This window comes from Pelodiscus sinensis, chromosome 22 (genome assembly GCF_049634645.1).
Source record: "Pelodiscus sinensis isolate JC-2024 chromosome 22, ASM4963464v1, whole genome shotgun sequence".
NCBI classification, from domain to species: domain Eukaryota; kingdom Metazoa; phylum Chordata; order Testudines; family Trionychidae; genus Pelodiscus; species Pelodiscus sinensis.
In genome coordinates, this window is record NC_134732.1 from 24,779,104 (window position 1) to 24,802,976 (window position 23,873).

The 23,873-nt window shown below is 66.1% G+C and overlaps 1 protein-coding gene across 2 annotated transcripts in view; it reads left to right on the forward strand.

Annotated features, from left to right (window-relative positions):
- The window catches only part of OLFML2A (olfactomedin like 2A), a 31,891-nt gene extending 13,258 nt beyond the window's left edge, over positions 1 to 18,633 (forward strand). The window contains exons 2-8 of one of the 2 annotated variants that reach the window (XM_075905680.1): positions 2,547 to 2,810; positions 4,793 to 4,900; positions 9,182 to 9,367; positions 10,679 to 10,934; positions 11,210 to 11,464; positions 11,898 to 12,083; positions 13,594 to 18,633. In XM_075905680.1, coding sequence (XP_075761795.1) covers positions 2,547 to 2,810; positions 4,793 to 4,900; positions 9,182 to 9,367; positions 10,679 to 10,934; positions 11,210 to 11,464; positions 11,898 to 12,083; positions 13,594 to 14,195 — 1,857 coding nt within the window. In that variant the 3' untranslated portion in view covers positions 14,196 to 18,633. Of the gene's footprint in view, positions 1 to 2,546; positions 2,811 to 4,792; positions 4,901 to 9,181; positions 9,368 to 10,678; positions 10,965 to 11,209; positions 11,465 to 11,897; positions 12,084 to 13,593 lie in introns of both variants that reach the window. The other variant, XM_075905681.1, reaches the window with a different exon arrangement.
- Positions 18,634 to 23,873: the final 5,240 nt, after the last annotated feature.

The window sequence follows — 23,873 nt, forward strand, 5'->3', positions numbered from 1 at the left end:
CAGCAGCTGGCCAGATCTGCTGTGGGAGTGGGCCCCGCTCTATGGACCTCACTGGATCTCCGCCCGTGTAGCCCAGCTGAGGACGTGGGCACGGCAGGGAGGGGTCGGTCTCTGGCCTTGGCGATTCGGAGACGCGCAGAGGGGTTCCGGCCTCCCCCCCGCGCTGCTCGGGGAGGTTTCTCTAGCAGCTGCCGCTCTAGCGCCTCTTGCCACTGAGCCGTGCTCGCCTGAATCCGCTGTCTGCGAGGCCGCCTCGGCCTGAGCTCTGGGCCAGCGCGACGGGCGGACACTCTCCCACCCTCCTCCGCTGCCAGGGCCTTCCAGGCAGCATCCCCTCGTCAATTCAGATGCAGTCTGTGCCCGGGTTGGCACATGCCTGTGAACTGGCTTTGTGACCACGTGCCTGGCTCTTGCCCAGGGTCAGCGATCTGGCAGGCTGTGTCCCTTTGAGGGTAACTGGACCCGGGCCGGGGTAGGACGCGATGGGCAGGGGGATGGACATTAAGACCCGGCGGTGCCCCAGATTTTCAGGTGCCCTACACAGCTGGGTATTCTGCCGATGGGTAAGGACGGCCTGGCCTCAGAAGAGCAGGCAATAGGCGCAGCTGGGGAGGAGCCACACGAGGGCTGGCTGGAGGACGCCGGAGGAGCAGGGGGCCAACACGCAGCCGGAGAGGAGCAGCACTTGGAAGGGGAAACTGCCCCTTCCCACCGGCTGCACAGCCGCCCCCTGCTCCTCCCGAGTCCTCTGGGCTGCGTTTGCACCACTCGCCGCCTCCTGGTGCGTGGGGGCTGGGTGCAGCCCATGGGGCGTGGCAGAGAGATGGGAGTTGGCCGCAGGAGCTGTCGCAGAGCCCACGCTGGGCGGGGGGGGGTGATGGTCCGAATCCCCTTCAGAATCTCCACCTGCCTCCTCATCCTCCTTTAATTAAACCTGCCTTCCCTCAAGCACCAGCCTGCACGGTGCAATAGAAACCTTTCGGCTACTTTTCATTGCAAATGTCCAGTGTTTCAGCTGTGGGCTAGCCCGGGAACCTAACCACGGCGTAGACCTTTGGTTCTATGGGAAAATGCGTTCCCAGTTCCAAACAACCGACTCTCCGACCAGCTTCGGGGACACACTCTGCTGGTAAGGTGGGGACTTCCTGGATGGCCAACAGCTCCCTGCTCCGGTGTTTAACATGGCACCGCCATTCGGCTGGGAATGCCAGCCTGGGGCTGCGAGGCTGCTGCGGGGGAGACACATGGGGCATGGACAGGCCGTTGGTTTTGGGTCACTGGCTTGACCCGTTGCACTGAACGCTTCAAAGGGTGTGTCTAGACCACAGGTTTTTTTTGAAAAAACTTTACCTGTGTCTAGACTGCCACCGCGTTCTGTCGACAGTAAATCGAAAGAACGCCACGGTTTTGTCGACGGCGGTCAAATCTCATTCTACAAGGAATAACGCCTTTTGTCGAAAGTCATCTTTCGGAAAAAGGCACTATTGCATGAAAACTGGGCTTTTTCGAAAGAGAGCGTCTAGCGAGCTGCTTTTTCAAAAAATCTTGTTGTCTAGACACCCCGCCAGCAGTGGCAGTGTTGGTGACGACCTCTCATGGTCCGGGAAATTCTCTGGTTCGGCACCGGTCCATCCCTCTCGGTTACTGGCAGCCAGGCCAAGGTTCCAGCCAGGGGAAGGCTGCCCCCCAGGAAGGGGCGAAGGCTCTGGTAGCAAACAGCCTCTGTGGGCCCTGCCACGTCGGGAGCCTTTGAAGTCCCCCCTCCCATGCAAACGACAAGAGAGTGAGGAATGTGGAGGGTGGAGGACCCACAGCTTGGTGCTAATAATTAACGGGGGGGGGGGGGCTACTGACTGTTTCCTGAGGCAACTTGCGGGCAGGGAAGGGGGAGCGATGGGGCTGAGCGGGCTCCCGGGGGGGCAATCCTGCACCGGTGTTTCTCCACTGGTCTGCGGACCCACCCAGAAAGCAGCTAACTGGCCGCTCTGGTGCGTTTCTTTCCCGGCTCCGCAGGGGAGCAGAGGGGCTCGCTCCTTTGGGCTCCCTTCCCCCGACCCGTCAGCGTTCAGCGAGTACGAGGAAACGGGCTGAGCCGGCGAGGGTAAGGACCGAGGCCTGGCCCCCAGGGAGGTGCGGCGACGCAATGAGCGTTCCCAGGAAACCCACCCCGGAGAAGGGAAGGAGGCTCCCTGCCCGGCGTTCCCAAGGGCCGGGGGTGGCCAGTGCGTTAGCTCGGGCTGTCGAGAAGCCAGGGTCCGCCGGGCACAGCAGCCGCTCCAGCGAGAGCTTTGGTCCTTCCTTTGTGCTCCTTGGGTGGGGTCTTTAGGACCAATGAGCCGAGTCTTTCCTGGGGGAGTCCCGGCCCCTGGGTCACAAGGCAAACAGGTGGCTCTTTGGTGGAAAGGGAACCCCAAAAGTGTTGGGGCGCCCACAGGAGCTCCCTCCTGACCCCTCCCGTGTCCCGTGTGCACCCCAGAGCCTGCGGTGCCACCCCGGAGGGGCTGAGTCCCACCCGCCCTCACACGCCCGCCTCTCCCCCGGCCCAGGTGTTCGGCGACCTGGACCAGGTGCGGATGACGTCCGAGGGCTCCGACTGCCGCTGCAAGTGCATCCTGCGCCCGCTCAGCAAGGACGCCTGCAGCCGCGTCCGGGACGGCCGCCTGCGGGTGGAGGATTTCTACACGGTGGAGACGGTGAGCTCGGGGGCCGACTGCAAGTGCTCCTGCGCCGCCCCGCCCGCCTCGCTCAACCCCTGCGAGAACGAGTGGAAGATGGAGAAGCTGAAGAAGCAGGCGCCGGAGCTTTTCAAGGTACGTGGGCGCAGGCAGGTCCTGCTCCCCAGCCCCCTACCCCCGCCCCCAGCCGGCCTTCGCCCCCTGCCCCGCTGCAGCAGGAGCTGGCTTTGCTCCTGCACCCCGACCTGGGGCCTTGAACACCACGGTTGGCCCTGGCCGCATGGACCCCCAGTGAGGCATGAGCCCCCCCCCGCAGGGTAGCCTGGCCCCAGAGGCTGGCCCTGGTGCCCTAGTGGGTAAAGGCCACTTCTTAGAAGGGGAGACCCCTGGAGCGGGAGGAGAGGAGGCTGGTTTCCAGGCTGGGAGCACCCGCAGCTCGGCACAAAGGGCCCTTCATGGCAGCCCCAGAGGGACGGGCTGGGCCCTGTGACCGCCGTGTGGGGGAGAGGGAGGGAGCGCCCGCGGCAGGCAGTGACGCCACGGGGCAGGAATCCCCGCGCCCCAGGGACCAGACGGCAGGCCCTGGCTCCCTGACAAGAGCAGGTCTGTGCGAGGGCCGGCGGGCTGCCTGTGCCCTCGTGCGTGAGAGACAGAGCAGGGCCGAGAGCGCCTGGGGGCTGAATGTCACTGGCTCACAATGGGCAGTGTGTGCCCCGCTCCCTCCCGCCACGCAGCTGTGCTGGCGGCCGCCTCGGGGACAGCCCCCGGAGCTGGGACGGGGTGGCCGGGCAGGAGCACGGGCTGCCCTGTGCCCCAGGGGCCGGGTCTGACAGGCCAGCGCGGGTGCAGGCCGCAGGCATCTGTTGCCAGCGGCGACAAGAGGGGCATTCAGTCAGGGACCGAGTCGCCTCAGGCAGGTGCCAGGCCTGGGCGCATCCCCACCCCGGGATGTGTTTCCCCTTTCACAGTTCCAGCTCCTGGGCAGCCGCACCCAGGCACACGCCTGGGCTCCACTCTGGGAATCCAGGCACTAGGGACTCATCGGAGTTAGAGCCGGGAAGTCCCCGGGGTGTCCCCTCCCTCCATCAGGCACATCCCCCCTTCCTCGGCTCTGCTTGGGTTTTGTAACACCTTTCCCAGGAGCAGGGACGGGCACGGGGAGAGCCCAGGGAGTGGCATAGTCCCCACTACAGAAAGGATGTGGACGCATTGGGGAGGGTCCAGCGAGGGCGACCAGAATCATTCGGGGGCAGGAGCACATGACCTCTGAGGAGAGGCCGAGGGATTTGGGCTTGTTCAGTCTGCGGAAGAGCAGAGTGAGGGGGATTTGAGAGCAGCCTGCAGCTCCCTGCAGGGGGGTCCAAAGAGGCTGGAGAGAGGCTGGTCTCAGTGGGGGCAGGTGGCAGAACAAGGAGCAATGGGCTCAAGTTGCAGGGGGGGGGGTCTAGGTTGGAGATTAGGAAAAACTGTTTCCCTAGGCGTGTGGGGAAGCGCTGGGCTGGGTTCCCGAGGGAGGGGGTGGAATCTCCATCCCTAGAGGGGTTTAAGTCTCCACTTGACCAAGCCCTGGCTGGGCTGGTTGAGTTGGGCTGGTCCTGCCTTGGGCAGGGGGCTGGACTCGGTGCCTCCTGAGGGCTCTTCCAGCTCTTCCAGGATCGCTCGGCAAAGGCTTTCCCCGTCGACCGATCCGCGTCTCGACTGCCGCGTGGCGCCGACGATCAGCTGCGCCGGCACAGCGCGGCGGCCATGTTTATGTTAATGAAGCGGGGGATTCAAGCCGGCAGAGGCATGTAGTCTAGACGTACCCTATGATTCTGTGCACCGGAGATCCGTGCTGGGGCCCGTGTACGTGGAGCGGGTGGCAGGGCATCATTGTGCATGTGGGTTCCTGCCCCCGGTCCTCACGCTGCCCTGCTGCTCAGCCTCACAAAGCTGCTGCCTACCTCATCTCGGGCACCATGGCCGTCCCGGGGGGTCCCGACACCACGTCCTGGGGCGTTGTACCACGCCGGCAGCTCTCCCCACTCGCGTGGTTCTGGCTGGCAGGAAGCCACATGGGAACACTGCCGCTTCCTGCCTGCCGCCCTGGGAGTCACGTCCGGGCTTTCCCTTGGCAGCTGCAGTCCATGGTGGACCTGCTGGAGGGAACGCTGTTCAGCATGGACTTGATGAAGGTCCATTCGTACATCAACAAGGTGGTTTCCCAGATGAATACTCTGGAGGAGGTAAGAGCGGCCCCCGGGCGCTGGCGTTTCGGAGACACCCCAAAGCCCTCACCTGCTGCTACCGGCCGAGCGCGGCCGACAGGGACCCCAGCCAGCAGGAAGCCAGCTCTGGTCACGTCCTGCCTCCGTGTCCCTGGCTGGGGATGGACGCCTCCGTCCACAGGACATTAGAACCCGGGGCGAAGCCTCTCCTGGCCAGACTCAGGGCGGATGAAGACAGCCCGGTGCCCCCGTTCCAGGCACTTCCCTGTGCAGGCACCGGGGCTTGGCCAGAGGGTGCACGGCAGATGCATGTCAGCACGAGGAGGATCTGATGGTGCATGGCGGGCCCTGCGAGCACAGACCCTGCGGAGCGTTTGAGAGCCTGTGTTTCCCCAGGGCAGCCGAGGAGTTTGCCCTCCTGCACCCCCAGACTGCGCTTACCTGGCCCCCCAGTGCGGGTTCTCCTGCACCCCCAGACTGCACTTACCTGGGCCCCCCAGCGCGGGTTCTCCTGCACCCCCAGACTGCGCTTACCTGACCCCCCCAGCGCGGGTTCTCCTGCACCCCCAGACTGCGCTTACCTGGCCCCCCCAGCGCGGGTTCTCCTGCACCCCCAGACTGCGCTTACCTGGCCCCCCCAGCGCGGGTTCTCCTGCACCCCCAGACTGCACTTACCTGGGCCCCCCAGCGCGGGTTCTCCTGCACCCCCAGACTGCACTTACCTGGCCCCCCAGCGCGGGTTCTCCTGCACCCCCAGACTGCGCTTACCTGGCCCCCCAGCGCGGGTTCTCCTGCACCCCCAGACTGCACTTACCTGGGCCCCCCCAGTGCGGGTTCTCCTGCACCCCCAGACTGCACTTACCTGGGCCCCCAGTGCGGGTTCTCCTGCACCCCCAGACTGCACTTACCTGGGCCCCCCCAGTGCGGGTTCTCCTGCACCCCCAGACTGCACTTACCTGGCCCCCCCAGTGCGGGTTCTCCTGCACCCCCAGACTGCACTTACCTGGGCCCCCAGTGCGGGTTCTCCTGCACCCCCAGACTGCACTTACCTGGGCCCCCCCAGTGCGGGTTCTCCTGCACCCCCAGACTGCACTTACCTGGGCCCCCCCAGTGCGGGTTCTCCTGCACCCCCAGACTGCACTTACCTGGGCCCCCCCAGTGCGGGTTCTCCTGCACCCCCAGACTGCACTTACCTGGGCCCCCAGTGCGGGTTCTCCTGCACCCCCAGACTGCACTTACCTGGCCCCCCAGCGCGGGTTCTCCTGCACCCCCAGACTGCGCTTACCTGGGCCCCCCCAGTGCGGGTTCTCCTGCACCCCCAGACTGCGCTTACCTGGGCCCCCAGCGCGGGTTCTCCTGCACCCCCAGACTGCACTTACCTGGGCCCCCAGTGCGGGTTCTCCTGCACCCCCAGACTGCACTTACCTGGCCCCCCAGCGCGGGTTCTCCTGCACCCCCAGACTGCGCTTACCTGGCCCCCCCCAGCGCGGGTTCTCCTGCACCCCCAGACTGCGCTTACCTGGCCCCCCAGCGCGGGTTCTCCTGCACCCCCAGACTGCACTTACCTGGGCCCCCCCAGCGCGGGTTCTCCTGCACCCCCAGACTGCGCTTACCTGGCCCCCCAGCGCGGGTTCTCCTGCACCCCCAGACTGCGCTTACCTGGCCCCCCAGCGCGGGTTCTCCTGCACCCCCAGACTGCGCTTACCTGGCCCCCCAGTGCGGGTTCTCCTGCACCCCCAGACTGCGCTTACCTGGGCCCCCCCAGCGCGGGTTCTCCTGCACCCCCAGACTGCGCTTACCTGGCCCCCCAGTGCGGGTTCTCCTGCACCCCCAGACTGCGCTTACCTGGGCCCCCCCAGCGCGGGTTCTCCTGCACCCCCAGACTGCGCTTACCTGGCCCCCCAGTGCGGGTTCTCCTGCACCCCCAGACTGCGCTTACCTGGGCCCCCCCAGTGCGGGTTCTCCTGCACCCCCAGACTGCGCTTACCTGGGCCCCCCAGCGCGGGTTCTCCTGCACCCCCAGACTGCGCTTACCTGGCCCCCCCAGTGCGGGTTCTCCTGCACCCCCAGACTGCGCTTACCTGGCCCCCCAGCGCGGGTTCTCCTGCACCCCCAGACTGCGCTTACCTGGCCCCCCAGCGCGGGTTCTCCTGCACCCCCAGACTGTGCTTATCTGGGCCCCCCCAGCGCGGGTTCTCCTGCACCCCCAGACTGCGCTTACCTGGCCCCCCCCAGTGCGGGTTCTCCTGCACCCCCAGACTGCACTTACCTGGCCCCCCCCAGCGCGGGTTCTCCTGCACCCCCAGACTGCACTTACCTGGCCCCCCCCAGCACGGGTTCTCCTGCACCCCCAGACTGCGCTTACCTGGCCCCCCCCAGCGCGGGTTCTCCTGCACCCCCAGACTGCGCTTACCTGGCCCCCCCAGCGCGGGTTCTCCTGCACCCCCAGACTGCGCTTACCTGGCCCCCCCAGTGCGGGTTCTCCTGCACCCCCAGACTGCGCTTACCTGGGCCCCCCCAGACTGCGCTTACCTGGGCCCCCCCAGTGCGGGTTCTCCTGCACCCCCAGACTGCGCTTACCTGGCCCCCCCCAGTGCGGGTTCTCCTGCACCCCCAGACTGCGCTTACCTGGCCCCCCCAGTGCGGGTTCTCCTGCACCCCCAGACTGCGCTTACCTGACCCCCCAGTGCGGGTTCTCCTGCACCCCCAGACTGCGCTTACCTGGCCCCCCAGTGCGGGTTCTCCTGCACCCCCAGACTGCGCTTACCTGGGCCCCCCAGCGCGGGTTCTCCTGCACCCCCAGACTGCGCTTACCTGGGCCCCCCCAGTGCGGGTTCTCCTGCACCCCCAGACTGCGCTTACCTGGCCCCCCCCAGCGCGGGTTCTCCTGCACCCCCAGACTGCGCTTACCTGGCCCCCCCCAGTGCGGGTTCTCCTGCACCCCCAGACTGCGCTTACCTGGGCCCCCCCAGCGCGGGTTCTCCTGCACCCCCAGACTGCGCTTACCTGGCCCCCCCAGCGCGGGTTCTCCTGCACCCCCAGACTGCGCTTACCTGGGCCCCCCCAGCGCGGGTTCTCCTGCACCCCCAGACTGCGCTTACCTGGGCCCCCCCAGTGCGGGTTCTCCTGCACCCCCAGACTGCGCTTACCTGGCCCCCCCCAGCGCGGGTTCTCCTGCACCCCCAGACTGCGCTTACCTGGCCCCCCCCAGTGCGGGTTCTCCTGCACCCCCAGACTGCGCTTACCTGGCCCCCCAGCGCGGGTTCTCCTGCACCCCCAGACTGCGCTTACCTGGGCCCCCCCAGTGCGGGTTCTCCTGCACCCCCAGACTGCGCTTACCTGGGCCCCCCAGTGCGGGTTCTCCTGCACCCCCAGACTGCGCTTACCTGGGCCCCCCAGAGCGGGTTCTCCTGCACCCCCAGACTGCGCTTACCTGGGCCCCCCAGTGCGGGTTCTCCTGCACCCCCAGACTGCGCTTACCTGGGCCCCCCAGAGCGGGTTCTCCTGCACCCCCAGACTGCGCTTACCTGGCCCCCCAGTGCGGGTTCTCCTGCACCCCCAGACTGCGCTTACCTGGGCCCCCCAGTGCGGGTTCTTCTGCACCCCCAGACTGCGCTTACCTGGCCCCCCCCAGCGCGGGTTCTCCTGCACCCCCAGACTGCGCTTACCTGGCCCCCCAGCGCGGGTTCTTGTGGCTGGGGCGTCAGCCGCTCTAGCTGCCTGCGCGCCGGGCGTGACGGACCTTCCTGCGCTGGGCTGGGGGGCTCCCGGTGGCTTAGGGCCGACACACTGACCCGCGGGGGGGGAGGGGCAGCGGCGCGCGTAGCCTGTGCACGGGCCCTGTCACCTGGGAGTCAGGCCCCCGGCCGTGCTGCCCTGGCGCCACCCCCATTCCCACAGACGCAGGGGAAACGGGAGCCCAGAGGGTGGGGGCAGGGAGGGGCACACAGAATAGCGATTGGGGGGGGCTCTGCCTGCTGGGCCACACTGCCTGGGAGGGGCTGGGGGCCGGGAGTGAGAGGAAGGCGCCTCCTGGCTTCCCGAGTCACTGCCCTGCATCCCCTGAATGGCTCAGAGCCCCGCCCCCGCCAGCTGCTTGCCCTGGGCTCTGGGGCGTGAGCCAGACAGTGCGGCCCCGCCCAGCCCCCTCCCAGACCCCCAGCCCCAGCCAGCCCCAGGAGCGGGGCCGGTGTCCTTCCTTCGTGCCCTCGGCTTGCAGCGACGCACGAAGGGTTTTGCCGAAGCGAAGGGTCTGCCAGGTCTCAGCTTGTCCCGCCCGGCCCCTTCCGCCCTGCCCAGACCATCAAGGCCAACCTGAGCCGGGAGAGCGACGTCCTGAAGGAGAGCGTGGGGCGCCTGGCCAGCGACATGCAGCGCTACGAGAACTACTCCGACATCATGATGAGCATCAAGAAGGAGATCTCCAACCTGGGCTACCAGCTGCTGCAGAAGGACGCTGCCGCCGTGCCTGAGAGCAAGGCCCAGGTACCTGCCGGCCCCTCGCCGAACACACCCGCAGGCACCTGCCGGCCCCTCCCCGAACACACCCGCAGGCACCTGCCGGCCTCTCGCTGAACACACCCGCAGGCACCTGCCGGCGCCTCGCCTAACAGACCCACAGGCACCTGCCGGCCCCTCCCCGAACACACCCGCAGGCACCTGCCGGCCTCTCGCTGAACACACCCGCAGGCACCTGCCGGCGCCTCGCCGAACAGACCCACAGGCACCTGCCGGCCCCTCCCCGAACACACCCGCAGGCACCTGCCGGCCCCTCGCCGAACACACCCGCAGGCACCTGCCGGCCCCTCCCCGAACACACCCGCAGGCACCTGCCGGCCCCTCCCCGAACACACCCGCAGGCACCTGCCGGCCCCTCCCCGAACACACCCGCAGGCACCTGCCGGCCCCTCCCCGAACACACCCGCAGGCACCTGCCGGCCCCTCCCCGAACACACCCGCAGGCACCTGCCGGCCCCTCGCCGAACACACCCGCAGACACCTGCCGGCCTCTCGCTGAACACACCCGCAGGCACCTGCCGGCCCCTCCCCGAACACACCCGCAGGCACCTGCCGGCCTCTCGCTGAACACACCCGCAGGCACCTGCCGGCCCCTCGCCGAACACACCCGCAGGCACCTGCCGGCCCCTCCCCGAACACACCCGCAGGCACCTGCCGGCCTCTCGCTGAACACACCCGCAGGCACCTGCCGGCGCCTCGCCGAACACACCCGCAGGCACCTGCCGGCCCCTCGCCGAACACACCCGCAGGCACCTGCCGGCCCCTCCCCGAACACACCCGCAGGCACCTGCCGGCCCCTCCCCGAACACACCCGCAGGCACCTGCCGGCCCCTCCCCGAACACACCCGCAGGCACCTGCCGGCCCCTCCCCGAACACACCCGCAGGCACCTGCCGGCCCCTCGCCGAACACACCCGCAGGCACCTGCCGGCCCCTCGCCGAACACACCCGCAGGCACCTGCCGGCCCCTCCCCGAACACACCCGCAGGCACCTGCCGGCCCCTCCCCGAACACACCAGCCCCCCCACACACACACACTGTGCTTTGCTTGTCATCCAGCCAGCAGAGATGGGGGCTGCCCCCTGGCAGAGTGCGGGCGCAGAGGGGCCAGGCGGCACAGTGCTGCCGGCGTAGCTGCCCGCAGCCCCTCTCCTGGCACCGGGTGTTTTGTGATCCCAGGCTGTGACCCTCCCCATCGACCCGGCTCGGTGCCAGGGCCTGGGCGGACGCGGCGTGGCTGCTACCCACAGAGGTGTCTCTGAGCCTGGCTGTCTCTTAGGACACGGCCGGGAGCAAAGGCAAGGAGGCCAGCAAGTACACCAGCCCCCGCAAGGGCCTGGGCGACAAGGCAGCTGGGAGAGCCCCGAAGGAGAAGCCGTCGAAGCCCAAGAAGGAGAGCCAGCGGGTCCGGCTGGGCCCCTCTCAGCCCACTGCCAAGCCCAAGCCCTCTGGGCACCAGCAGTCGGTGATCCGGGGCATCACCTACTACAAGGCTGCCAAGCAGGAGGAGGCTGAGGGCCTGGTCAGCAGCCGAGGTGGGCGTCCGGTCCTGGCCTGGCATGTGGGTGAGCGGCCGGGACTGGCTGCTGGTGGGGAAGCCACAGGGGGTGCCTGGGAGGCCCTGCCAGCCTCAGCCCCCTCCCCACCAGCGACTCAGCCTCTTCCCCTTCCTCCTCCCTCAGAGCCACCTGCATGGCCCCCCGCTCCTGTGGGACCCTGCCCCCGTCGCTCCCTTGCCCTCACATCCCTGCTGGGCTGGGCCCGCGGGGCGCCGGGAGCTCAGGTCGTAAGCGTGTGCTTCTTTCCTCAGAAAGCCCCGCGAAGGGGGCCTCTGAGCTGGACCGGCCGGAGGAGAGGAACCCCAAGTCCTACGCTGCCGTGGAGGCCCAGGGGAGGGTCAGCGAGCAGGCAGAGACCACCCCTGTCAGCTCCACCCCAGCCAGCTCCACCCGGCCCCCTAGCACCACCAGAGCCCCCAGCACCACGACCCGGAGCCCACCGGTCACCATCCTCCCCATAGGGGACAGGGCTGACGGCACAGGAGGGCTGGAAGCGCCTAACCGAGGTGAGTCGGGGCAACTCACACGTCCCTCAGGGGGCAAGTGGGGCCAGGCCCAAACTGCAGCTGGGGGACTTGCCACAAGTGGGCCCTGGCGACGTGGCTGGAGCTATGGGCCCTGCACGCCGGGGCTGAGGGGCTCTGGTAAGGCAGGGAAGCGATACCTGCCCTGCGGCCAGAGGGGCTCGGACAGTCCCTGGCCCAAAATCCAGGCCCACGGTGAGGAGAAGGCAGCGTCTCCGAATGGGGCGGGAGACGGGAGCCCCTAGAATCAGGCGTTTTGAACCCCTGGGCTTTTGAAACAGGCCGGCAGGCAGGATAGCAGAGGGGGAGTCTCTCCCAGGGGGGGAACGGCCTCCGTGACGCCCGGCGGCTCGGGGCAATGGCTGTGGGGAGCCGGGCCCGGCCTCCTCCCGAGCTGCTTCTGTTGGCTCGGCAGTGAACGACGTGCAGTGCGAGGGCACCCTCGAGGCCGTGGAGCCCCCCAGGAAGCAGCACAGCTACGGGCGGAACGAGGGGGCCTGGATGAAGGACCCCGCGGCCCGAGACGGCAGGATCTTCGTCACCAACTACTACTACGGCAACAACCTCGTGGAGTTCCGGAGCCTCGACAACTTCCAGCAGGGTGAGGGGCTCTGGGGCCGCCTGGCGGGGGCGGGGGCTGTTCTGCTGCGGGCGTCGTGCGGCTGGGCTCTGACTCTCCGGGTGCGTTGTGGTCGCGCCCAGGGGCCCCTGCTGCTGCGCCAGGTGCTGCACGCCCAGAGCGAGAGGAGGTCCCTGCCCCACGCAGCTCCCAGCCAGCAAGGGGAAGGGACTAGTGCGGGGGGGAGGCGCTGCTGGCTCCCAGCCACTAGGCACCCTGCCCCTCAAGAGGTCACATGGTGCGGTTCCTGTCTCCTGATTGGATGAATAGAACTGCTGGTAGCTTGAGAATGCAGCTTGTCCCCGGGGTCCCTGCCCGGGCGCCTGCATGTGCCATCCCCGGGGCCCCGGGCGAGCGCGCTGCAGGGAGGGGCACAAAGGGAGCAAGGCAGGGAATCCCCTAGACCCTCGTGAGCGGCTCTGAGCAGGAGGGGAGGGAGTTAGCTGGGAAGCCGGGGAGGGCTGGGAGCCAGGCACTGCTGGGGGGAGCCGGGGGAGCTGCCCTCACGTCCCCTCTGCAAACGGCCGGCGGCAGCGGGGACACGTTCGCGGTGCCCGGCGGGTGGGGTTCCTCTCCCCGCGGCTGGAGTGCGGCTGCGCCCCCAGAGCCCCGTCGCCTGTCGAGGCGGAGGCGGAAATGCTGTTCCCAGGCAGCGGGAAGCCGGCTTAGGGAGGCCGCCAGGAGCCGCAGGCACCATACACACGGTCGCACGTGGGATCCGGAGCCAAACTGAAGACCCCCCATAAATGGAGTCTGCCACCTGGCATTTTAGATCCCCTGGTCTCTCCCAAGCGGGAGAGGGTCACATGGTCCGTGGCCAGGTGTGTCCATTGTCCCTGGAGCTCGCTCATTAGCATAGCCACTGGCTGAGCATCCCTCGCCCAGTGCTCAACCAGACAGAGGAGTTTCCAGCCTCCATCCAGAGTCCATGTTATAACTCCACACACAGACATTGTACAATTACAGGAATAGCACCTACAGAATCCGCAGAAGGTGAGCTTTGGTGTGACACCTCACATGACCCCCTTTGTATATACTTTTGGGGCAGACACCCCCCATGGGTGCAGCAGTGGTCTTGGCTTCTCCCCTTAAAATCCAGTAACGTGACACCAGGTCCCGGAGCTCAGACCACCCCTTAGATAGGGGCTGCTGCCACCCCATGCTGCTGCCTCTTTATCAGAGGCAGCATCGCTGAGTGACAGGCAGCCAGTCCGCCAGGGGAGCTGGTTTTAAACTGGCTCCCCTTGTGGACCAGCTCCCACCTGGCACCTGCACTGCTGCCTCTGACAGCGGCTGCCAGCCCCGCCCCCGCGGACTATAGACCAGTCGACTACCTGATAAGAATTCATGAGGTCACGCGAGTATTCAGTTATCCGCTATTTGACATCCCTGGTGCGGACGAGAGAGGCCTGGGGGTGTGGGGGAGGGAAGGCCTGTTCCTGGCGCAGGGGCCCGGTCTTTGTGCGGTAAAGAACTTTCTCTGTCACCGCAGGTCGCTGGAGCAACCTGTACAAGCTCCCGTACAACTGGATCGGGACCGGGCACGTGGTCTACCAGGGGGCGTTTTACTACAACCGCGCCTTCACCAAGAACATCATCAAGTACGACCTGCGGCAGCGCTTCGTGGCCGCCTGGGCCCTGCTGCACGACGTGGTCTACGAGGACACCACGCCCTGGAAGTGGCGGGGGCACTCGGACATCGACTTCGCCGTGGACGAGAGCGGCCTGTGGGTCATTTACCCCGCGGTGGACTATGACGACTCCCAGCTGGAGGTGATCGTCCTGAGCAAGCTGGACCCCGGGGACCTCTCCATGAAGAGGGAGACCACGTGGAAGACAGGCCTGAAGCGCAACTCCTACGGGAACTGCTTCATCATCTGCGGCATCCTCTACGCCGTGGACGTGTACAACCAGAAGGACGGGCAGATCTCCTACGCCTACGACACCCACACGGACACCGAAGCCAGCCTCAAGCTGCCCTTCCTCAACGAGTTCTCCTTCACCACGCAGATCGACTACAACCCCAAGGAGAAGGTCCTGTATGCCTGGGACAACGGCCACCAGGTGACCTACAGGCTGCGCTTTGTGCTCTGAGCAGCCGGCCCTGCCTCGGCCCCACGCCGCCAAGCACTGTTAGCCGTGTGTCCGGGGACAGGCACTTGCGTGTGCTTCCCCCCGCTTGGGCTGCCAACACACCCACACTCACGCACACCCGGACCTCAAACAGCCTTTGCCAGTCAGTCGTTGCCGAGAGAACAGGCGGCCTAGCCTGGTGCACCCAGCTTTGGCCAGGATCTGTGGCCTGCTCCAGCACCTGATCCAAAGAGTTCTCCCCCCAGTCATGTCCCATTCCCCGCCTGAGATCAGCCTCCACCGTTGCGCTGGGATCCTGCAGAGCCAGGGGCTGCCTGGGGGAAGGTGTGAACGGGATCCCGCTCTAGGCTCCTAGCACCAGCCGCTGGCTCAGCATCTCGGGCTCAGCTCGTCTCCCTTCTCTGAGTCGAGAGCCCAGGTGTTGTGCCTGTGGCGCGTGCGTGGCGGTGACAGGGACGTCGTTTGAGGCGAGGGGCAGAATTCCCTGGACGCCCGCCACCCAACGCAAAGCCACTGGTGGACCGAACCCATTCAGACCCACAAAGCACAAGGCCCCTTCTCCTCCGAGATTCGTCACTGAAACCGAGCTCAGCCTTTGCTGACATCACCTGTCTCGTGGAACCCCCCAGAATGGCGAGGGGCTCGCCTCCCGCATGCCCAGGTGCTGCCAGCAGGCGCTAGGAACGTGGCTGGTAACTCCGTGGCCGTGGATTCCAGGCCCGTCCACGTCAGGCGAGATCGTATTTAAATTGTCAGCTGCCCGACGGCAGAGCTGTCCTCTGCATTGCTTCCTGCAAATAGTGCCATCCCTGTATTCCTCCCAGGACAGAGCAGCCGCTCGTGGGCCACGTCTTGGAGTGCCCTTCCCCACGGCTGTCCATGGCACAGGAGCGCTCGCTGCACGTAGATCCGGACGGGACCGAGCTCTCGCTGAGCACCCAGCGGGAGGGAGGGAGGGCCTGGCTCTGGCTCCCCCGCGGGTTGCTGGCAGGAGTGAAGGATCCTTTCCGGCGCTCCCCGTTCGGCTGCCAGTCGCTTTGTTACGTTCGCAGGGCGAGCAGGAAGCCATTTGTGGGGGTCTGCACGGCACCCGCTCTGCCACGCTCAAGGCCGTTTATGGGGGCCCGTACAGCACCCACTCTGCCACGCTCAAGGCCGTTTATGGGGGCCCGTACAGCACCCACTCTGCCACGCTCAAGGCCGTTTATGGGGGCCCGTATGGCACCCGCTCTGCCACGCTCAAGGCCGTTCATGGGGGCCCGTACGGCACCCGCTCTGCCACGCTCGAGGCCGTTCATGGGGGCCCGTACGGCACCCGCTATGCCACGCTCAAGGCCGTTTATGGGGGCCCGTACGGCACCCGCTCTGCCACGCTCAAGGCCGTTTATGGGGGCCCATACGGCACCCGCTCTGCCACGCTCAAGGCCGTTCATGGGGGCCCGCACGGCACCCGCTCTGCCACGCTCAAGGCCGTTTATGGGGGCCCGTACGGCACCCGCTCTGCCACGCTCAAGGCCGTTTATGGGGGCCCGTACGGCACCCGCTCTGCCACGCTCGAGGCCATTCGTGGGGGCCCGTACGGCACCCGCTCTGCCAAGCTCGAGGCCATTCGTGGGGGCCCGTACGGCACCCGCTCTGCCACGCTCGAGGCCATTCGTGGGGGCCCGTACGGCACCCGCTCTGCCACGCTCGAGGCCATTCGTGGGGGCCCGTACGGCACCTGCTCTGCCACGCTCGAGGCCATTCGTGGGGGCCCACACGGCACCCGCTCTGCCACGCTCGAGGCCATTCGTGGGGGCCCGTACGGCACCCGCTCTGCCACGCTCGAGGCCATTCGTGGGGGTCTGCATGGCACCCACTCTGCCACGCTCGAGGCCATTCGTGGGGGTCTGCACGGCACCCGCTCTGCCACGCTCGAGGCCGTTCGTGGGGGTCTGCACGGCACCCGCTCTGCCACGCTCGAGGCCATTCGTGGGGGTCTGCATGGCACCCACTCTGCCACGCTCGAGGCCATTCGTGGGGGTCTGCACGGCACCCGCTCTGCCACGCTCGAGGCCGTTCGTGGGGGTCTGCACGGCACCCGCTCTGCCACGCTCGAGGCCATTCGTGGGGGCCCACACGGCACCCGCTCTGCCACGCTCGAGGCCGTTCGTGGGGGTCTGCACGGCACCCGCTCTGCCACGCTCGAGGCCGTTCGTGGGGGTAGGGCGTTCTGTGCCGGCGTCCCTGCAGCAGGGCAGCCCCTCAGTCGCACGATGTCACTCCACCACGCGGGTCCTGAGTCTGGCCGTTCCCTCAGGCCTGTCGGAGAGAGTCGTACCCGGTCTCCTCCGGAGCCCCCGGCAGCGGGCGGCCGCCCCCGATGACATGGCCGCCTGCAGGAGAACGGAACACACAGCAGGTAGTTAGATGCGCTCGGCTGAAGCGTCTCCTCAGACGAGAGACTGGTCCAAAGCCGCCGTCCCGGATCTCGCCCCGCAGCCAGACTGACAGCACCCTCAGCCCGCTCACTTCTTAGAGGCATGAACGTCCCCGGCAGGGCAGAGCGCTCTGCTAGCTCACAGAGACCCACAGGGCCCCAGGGCGGGCAGAGCCCCCAGGAGGCACCGAGTCCAGCCCCCTGCCCAAAGCAGGACCAGCCCAACTCAACCATCCCAGCCAGGGCTGTGTCAGGCCGGCACTTACACACCTCTAGGGATGGAGACTCCACCCCTCCCTAGGGAACCCAGCCCAGCGCTTCCCACCCGCCTAGGGAAACAGTTTTTCCTAATATCCAGCCTAGACCTGCCCCACTGCAGCGTGAGCCCATCGCTCCTCGCTCTGCCACCTGCCCCCACTGAGACCAGCCTCTCTCCAGCCTCTCTGGAACCCCCTGCAGGGAGATGAAGGCTGCTCCCAAATCCCCCCTCACTCTGCTCTTCTGCAGACTGAACAAGCCCAAATCCCTCAGCCTCTCCTCCTAGGTCATGTGCTCCAGCCCCCACATCATTTTGGTCACCCTCCGGGGGTCCCTCCCCAATGCGTCCACATCCTTTCTCCAGCGCGGGGCCCAGAACTGGACACGGGTATCAGAGACGGCTTTGCCAGACGGGTCTTTCCTGGGTGTTGGTAGCACCCTGCTCCTGCCCCTCCGCCAGCCGCACCGCCTGCCCCTTGAGGACAGCGGCGGGGGGAATATTCTGCCTGGGAGCTGCCTTGTGTAGCTCGGCAAAAGGATCAAGCAGCCGGTCCATGTTCCCAGCCAGTCCCCGTGGCCCGGCCAGCGCCGTGTGCCTGGGGCTGCCCACGTGATCCCCGGTGGCCGCGGGAGGAGCCTGGCACTGACAAGGCCTCCCCGGCACTGTGCAGACATGGGCGCTGCGTTGGAGAACCCCGTGCAGGCGAGAGAGGCCAGCCCACTCTGTGCCAGTATCCCGGGCGCCGGCATGGTCTGTCCGGAGGGGCCAGGCCTGTCGGATATTTCCCCCGTCTAGGCCCAGGCTCACCGGCCGGCTCTGGACAGAGCTCAGGGTTGGGGGAAGGCGACAAAGCCCAAGCGTGTGAGGGGAGAGGACCAGGCCCTAAGGCGGGATTAGCTGGGACACAGCTGGCCTTGCTCATGCTCCTGCGCCGAGCACCAGAGGCAGGGGGCCTCCCCGTTCCAGGGTGCGCAGCTCCCCGTCCAGCGCCCCCTCGCACCTCTCCGTGGGCACCTCTCCAGCCCCGGCTGCTCCTGGAATCCCGTCAAGATGCATTTCCTTTAAGGTCCCGGCTGCCCGGCTGACAAGTGCCTCAGTGTGCCACTTGCAGGGCTGTCATGCTGCAGATCAGCCTCCCCGTGATGCGCCCCGTGTGGCCAAAGGGGTTTCCGTGGCTCGCCGAGTCCCATCCACTACTAGCTTAGAAGATGAGAACGCGCCATCTCTGCTTTCTGCAGCTCCGCAGCACCGCACTCAGGGCAGCACCACAGAACCCTCTCTCCGGACCGGCCGGCAGCGCCGGGCGCTAATGCCGCAGAGGCCAGTCTGTGCAGACCCGGAGGGCCAGTTTAAGGGGTGCAAGCCCAGCTGGAGTTGACGTACCTTAAGCTGAGCGTGGCACCGTCTCCACGGCAGGAGGAGGTGAACGGGAGAAAGCGCTCCATTGGCTTCCCTTACTCCTCCCGAGTCGAGGACACCGGCGCCGACCGGGGCTGCCTCAGCACTCGATTTAGCGGGTCCTTCCTAGACCTGCTAAATCAAACCCCAAGAGATTGATCCCCAGCACAGTAAGCACAGGCGGGGCCTGAGATTAAGCGCACCTAGAAAAGCAACAAGGCTGCGTGTCCAGGGGTGTTTGCTGCATTCACAGACTCCCCACAATTGCGCAGGAGGGTTCTGTGGCTAGGCCCAGGGAGCGCTAGTCTAGATTTCCACTCACTCCTAGAAGTGAACAGTATTAAAGAATAACAGGCTGAAAACCCACGTTTCTGTCTGTGTCATTTCATCAGGGCACACCGGGCTGGGCACCTGCCGTACTACTGGCACGGCTGCCGGGCTGGACACTTATCGCACTACTGGCACGGCTGCCGGGCTGGGCACGTATCGCACTACTGAGGCGGCTGCTGGGCTGGGCACGTATCGCACTACTGGCACCCTGGGGGACCCGGGGCAGGCCCAGAGAGGTTATTTCCCTGGGTATTTGGCCCCGGTGCAACTTCTGCTGGAGCCTGCGCCCAGGGCTGGCGCCCGCACTGCCAGGGAGAGCCAGGCTGCCGCGGGCCCACGCACGGCCTTAGGGAGCGCGAGTGAAGGGGCAGGGGAGGGGTGACGAGGCAGAGCGCTAGAACTGGAAGGAACCTCGAGAGCCAGTGAGGCCAAGCACCATCTAGAGCCCCCCGGATGGCTGCCTGTCCAACCGGCTCTGAAGTGTCCCCAGCGGGGGTGGGGAACCCCATCCAGGGAGCCGGATGCAGCCCCGGGCTTGCCTGGACCCAGCCCCCCAGCATGAGGGAGCCTGCGCTTGCACTCCAGGCCCTCCCCCTGCCCCCGCGGCCCCACCGCAGGACTGGCGCCCACAACCCCTACTGGCTGTGGTGGGCGAGGGGAACGTGGGGCGTCTTGCTCCGCGGCCGGGGCCACGTCAGTGAGGTGTGGCTCCTTGTTGGCTTTTTTCTTGCTTGATTTTCCAGCAGCCCCCCAACCCAGAAAAGGTTCCCCAGCCCTGATTCCCGCGATGAGATTCCACAGCCCCCAGGCAACTTATTCTGGTGTTTCACCGCCCGGACAGGCAGGACGGTTCCCCACTGTCCAACCTGAACCTCCCTTGCTGCAGATTGAGCCCCTTGCTTCTTGTCCTGTCCTCAGAGGCCAAGGAGAAGAATTTTCGTCCCTCCTCCTCGTGACCCCCTTTTAGATACTTGAAAACCGCTCTTATGTCCCCTCTCAGTCTTCTTTCCAATCTAAACAAGCCCGGTTCCTTCAGTCTTCCCTCATGGCTCATGTTCTCTAGACCTTTCAGCATTTTTGTTGCTCTTCTCTGGACCGTCTCCCATTTCTCCACATCTTTCTTGAAATGTGGCGCCCAGAACTGGTCACAATACTCCTGGGCTGTGTCTAGACTGGCCAGTTTTTCTGGAAAATCAACCACTTTTCTAGAAAAACTTGCCAGCTGTCTACACTGGCCGCTTGAATTTCCGCAAACGCACTGACTTCCTACTGTCTGAAATCAGTGCTTCTTGTGGGAATACGATTCTGCTCCCGTTCAGGCAAAAGTCCTTTTGTGCAAAGCTTTTGCGCAAAGGGCCAGTGTAGACAGCTCAGATTTGTTTTCTGCAAAAAAGCCCCGATTGTGAAAATGGCCATCGGGGCTTTTTTGCAGAAAAGCGCGTCTAGATTGGCACGGACGCTGTTCCGCAAAAAGTGCTTTTCCGAAAATGCTTTTAACGGAAAACTTCCATTAAAAGCATTTCTGGCCAATCATGCCAGTCTAGACACAGCCCAGCTGAGGCCTGATCAGCGCAGAGCAGAGCGATTCCTTGTGTCTTGCTCACCACACTCCTGTTACTGCATCGCAGCATCGTGTTGGCTCCGCACGGTTGGCTCCGCTCTGACCCCTAGCTCCCTTTCTGCAGGGCTCCTCCCTAGACAGTCGCTCCCCATAGACGTACCTGCACGGGGCCTGATGTTTACCACCGGCCCCGGGGGCTGGCTGCTAAGGGCTAGGACAAGCCGCCGGCTGGCAGTGACGTCAGACGAGACGTGGCCAGTTCGCCCCCCCGGTCACAGCTCAGACCCACCGAGCCATTCATTCGAGTGCCCTCCCCCGTCCCTGGGTATTTACCAACGCCCAGCCCTCCCCACAGGCCCTGCAAGGGGCAGAGGCCTGGCTGACAGTTCCATGGCCTCGCCTTGCCCCCTCCCACACCAGGGATACCAGACCAGGGACCCGCCCTTGGCAGAGAACAGCCACTTCAGCCCCCCGGCTGAGGCCAGCCCTGCTCCTTCCCTTTCAGCCTCATCCTGCCAGGCGCTGAGCCCCCCGAGACACAGGCCCCCCCTCCGCTCCTGCACCCGGCGCCGGGCAGGACGGGGCTTTGTAGCTGGGTGTGTTACCCTGGAGAGCGGAAAGGGCCCGTCACTTCCCTTGCCCGTCAGGCGGGTTCGGCCAGGCGCGCCGACGAGCAGGAGGAAATGACTCCGTCTGGCCGGGGCAGCCAACAGGCAGACACAGGGGGGGACGACGGTCTGGGGGGCTTAGCACGGAGGGTCGCTCCCTGTCCACGCGGGAGGAGGGAGAACGCCCTGGCCTGGCAGTCGGGAGAAATGGCCGTCGCTGCTCTGCCACGTGTGGGGAGGACTGAGAAACGAGCCCTGGAGAAACAGCTTCATGAGCTGGGACAGGGCTCCACACCGGCCGGCGTCTCCAGCCACGGCCCGGATCCCGCCTCGAGCTGCTCCCGGCTCGTCCCGCTCACCGGGTCACACACCGGCCAGTCTGGACAGGGAGTGCTGGGCACTGTGGCTAGTTTGCCCCCCAAGCGCTCTAGGGGGACGTGCAGCCTTTCTCCGCTGCCTGGCCCCCAAGCACCCCTGAACTCGGAGCCGAACCCCCTGCCTTAGCTCCGCTCTAGTCCCAGGGCCCGCAGGTTGGAGCAGAGCGCTGAGCCTAGAGGGGAGGGGCCCTTCCCGTCCATGAGCTCAGCACCTTGGGGCCGGGGCAGGGCGCAGGAGGGCCAGCCCTACACAGAGGGGCTGTGTCGCCATCCCACAGCACGGCTCTGGGGCAGCTGTGCACAGCAAAGCCCTTGTGTGGCCCACAGACGGGCGAGGGGGGGCCCGGGGAGTCTCCTTTGTGTGTCGCACAATCAGAGCTTCTCAAGAGCGACCCAGCGGCCGTCGCCCCCCAGAGAGGGCCAGTGCTCCAGGGAACGCGACTCCCCCGGGCCTGCTGGCAGGGGGGCGGCAGCCCGGGCGGGGGCGGGCGTTTGTAAAGAGCCCTGTTCCTCCCGGGAGCGCGCCGGCGTCAGTGAGGGACCGGCCGCGCCCCAGGCTGCCCAGCGGGCGCTCGACCGGGGCCTCGGGAGGCCAGCCCCCAGCGGAGCGGCCTTGCTGCTGGTGGCCAGGGACCGGGGCGAGGGCAGCTGCTTCGTCCCTGTCTACTGCAAATCCCGCCACGTCCGTCAAGGTGGCTCATTGGGGGGAAGCGCCAAGGCCACGCCAGCCTGGTCCTCACGTCCCCAGTTGCCAGCTGGAGTCAGTTGCCACGTGGTGCCCGCTGAGCCAGAGTTCCCAGTCGATTGCAAGCAGCCTCCTTCCCCCACCGGCCTGAGCCGGGTGCTTGCGCCTCCGCCAGCGGCTGGAGAGCGGCAAGGCTGAAAAGCTGCCCGCCGTCCCGGCCTGACGGCTCCTGCAGGCTCATAGGAACGTCAGAGGCCAGGCGGGTTCAGACCAAGGTCTGTCCTGTCTGCCCACGGTGGCCTGTAGGGACGGAACAGAACGGAATCCTCACGTGATCCCTCCCCTGTCGCCCATTCCCAGCCTCTGACAAACAGGCTCAGGAACCCTCCACCCATCCTGGCTAACAGCCATTGATGGACCTAACTTCCATGAATGGAACTAGTGCATTTTTGAACCCCATTAAAAGTCTTGACCTTCACCAAATCCTCTGGCAAGGAGTTCCACAGGTTGACTGTGCACTGTGTGAAGAAAAACTTCCTTTGGTTTTTTTCAAGCCTGCTACCTAATCATTTGATTGGTGACCCCTAGTTCTTGTGTTACGGGAATAAGTAAATAACTTTTCCTTATTCACTTTCTCCACATCAGCCATGATTTTATCAGCCTCTATCCTGGCCGCCCTTGGTCTCCTCCTTGTACGGGAGAATGTGCCAGGCAGATAAATCCTCTGGTGCCAGAGGCGCTGTGGAGCCAGAATTCATGTCCCCTCTGTCAGTGCTCCTGGAAAAAAGGAGTTTTGCTTTTTCCAGATCTGATTTGCAGCATGACGAGCAACAGCTGGGCTCCAAACAGTCTTTTCTGGGAAATCTCATCTCAGGTAATCTGGAAAAAGAAAAGAGACCAGAGTCCTGGCTGACCCCCTGCTACGTGTGTGTGTGTGTGTGTGTGTGTGTGTGCGTGTGTGTGTGTGTACCTGTGCATGTGCACGTGTGTGTGCAGGTGTGAGTGCATGCGGGGAGGGTGCATGTGTGTACGTGTGCATGTACCATGTGTGAATGCTTGCATGAGGGTGCGTGTGCATGCGTGTACGTGACTGAGCGTGCATGAGCATTCATGTGCATGCACGAGCACCCCCCGTGTCCATGCAGGAGGCTGCTGCAGAGCGACACGCCGCAGGAGAGGAGGGAGCCCTACTAAGCAGAGGGCAGGAGAGGCTGGCTCACGCACACTGCGGGGCCGGCCAGGCCAGGCCAGGAAGGGCCGGGGGGTTCCCGAGCTCTCCCCCAGCAGGTGAGCCGGGGCACTAGACGTGTGACGACGATGACGCCAACGCGCTTGGCTCCAGGGCAGGAAGTGGCCTGAATTCTCCAGCAGGGCAGGGGGGCCGGGTGGCGCCTGGAGTCTGTCTCCAGCCATTTGCTTCCCAGCACACTGAGCAGCGCTCGCTGCAAGGCGGGGCCCTTATCCCACCTGCTCTGGGTCCATGCTCCAGCCGGGAGCCTGGTGCCTCTGCCAGCGTGTGGGCGGGAGGCCAGGGAGGCGCAGGGCGCGTGGCCAGAAGAGCCCCTCCAAGGCAAGTTCTCTGTAGCTCCAGGGGTGAGAAAGGCCCCGGCTCCCAGGCTGGGGTCTAGGCACGTCTCAGCCCCTCCACGCTGAGGGACTGGCAAGCGCCTTACAAGGCAGGGGGCCCCTCTCGCCCAGGGGCAGCCCCCGGAGACCCTGGCAAGAGCTGCTCTGCCAGGCAGCACAATAGGGCCCAGCCTGGCGCCGGCGTGGCCGACCAGCCTGCCCTGCCAGCCACAGCCTGGCCGATACGCCTGCTGTGCGCATTGGTTCCGTGAGTCAGCGCTCATCCCACAGGCAGCTGAAGGCTTAGCGAAGCTCGTACCCCCCCCGTTTCCTCGCCCGAGAGGCCCCTTCCCTCCCCCAGGGAGGTGGCTGGCGTGGGCCGGCGGCGCCGTGCGGTGTGCTCCCACCGAGCCCCACAGCCCCCTCCTTCCAGCAGTCCCCCCTCCCCCACAAGCATTGGCTCCGGGCCCCCCAG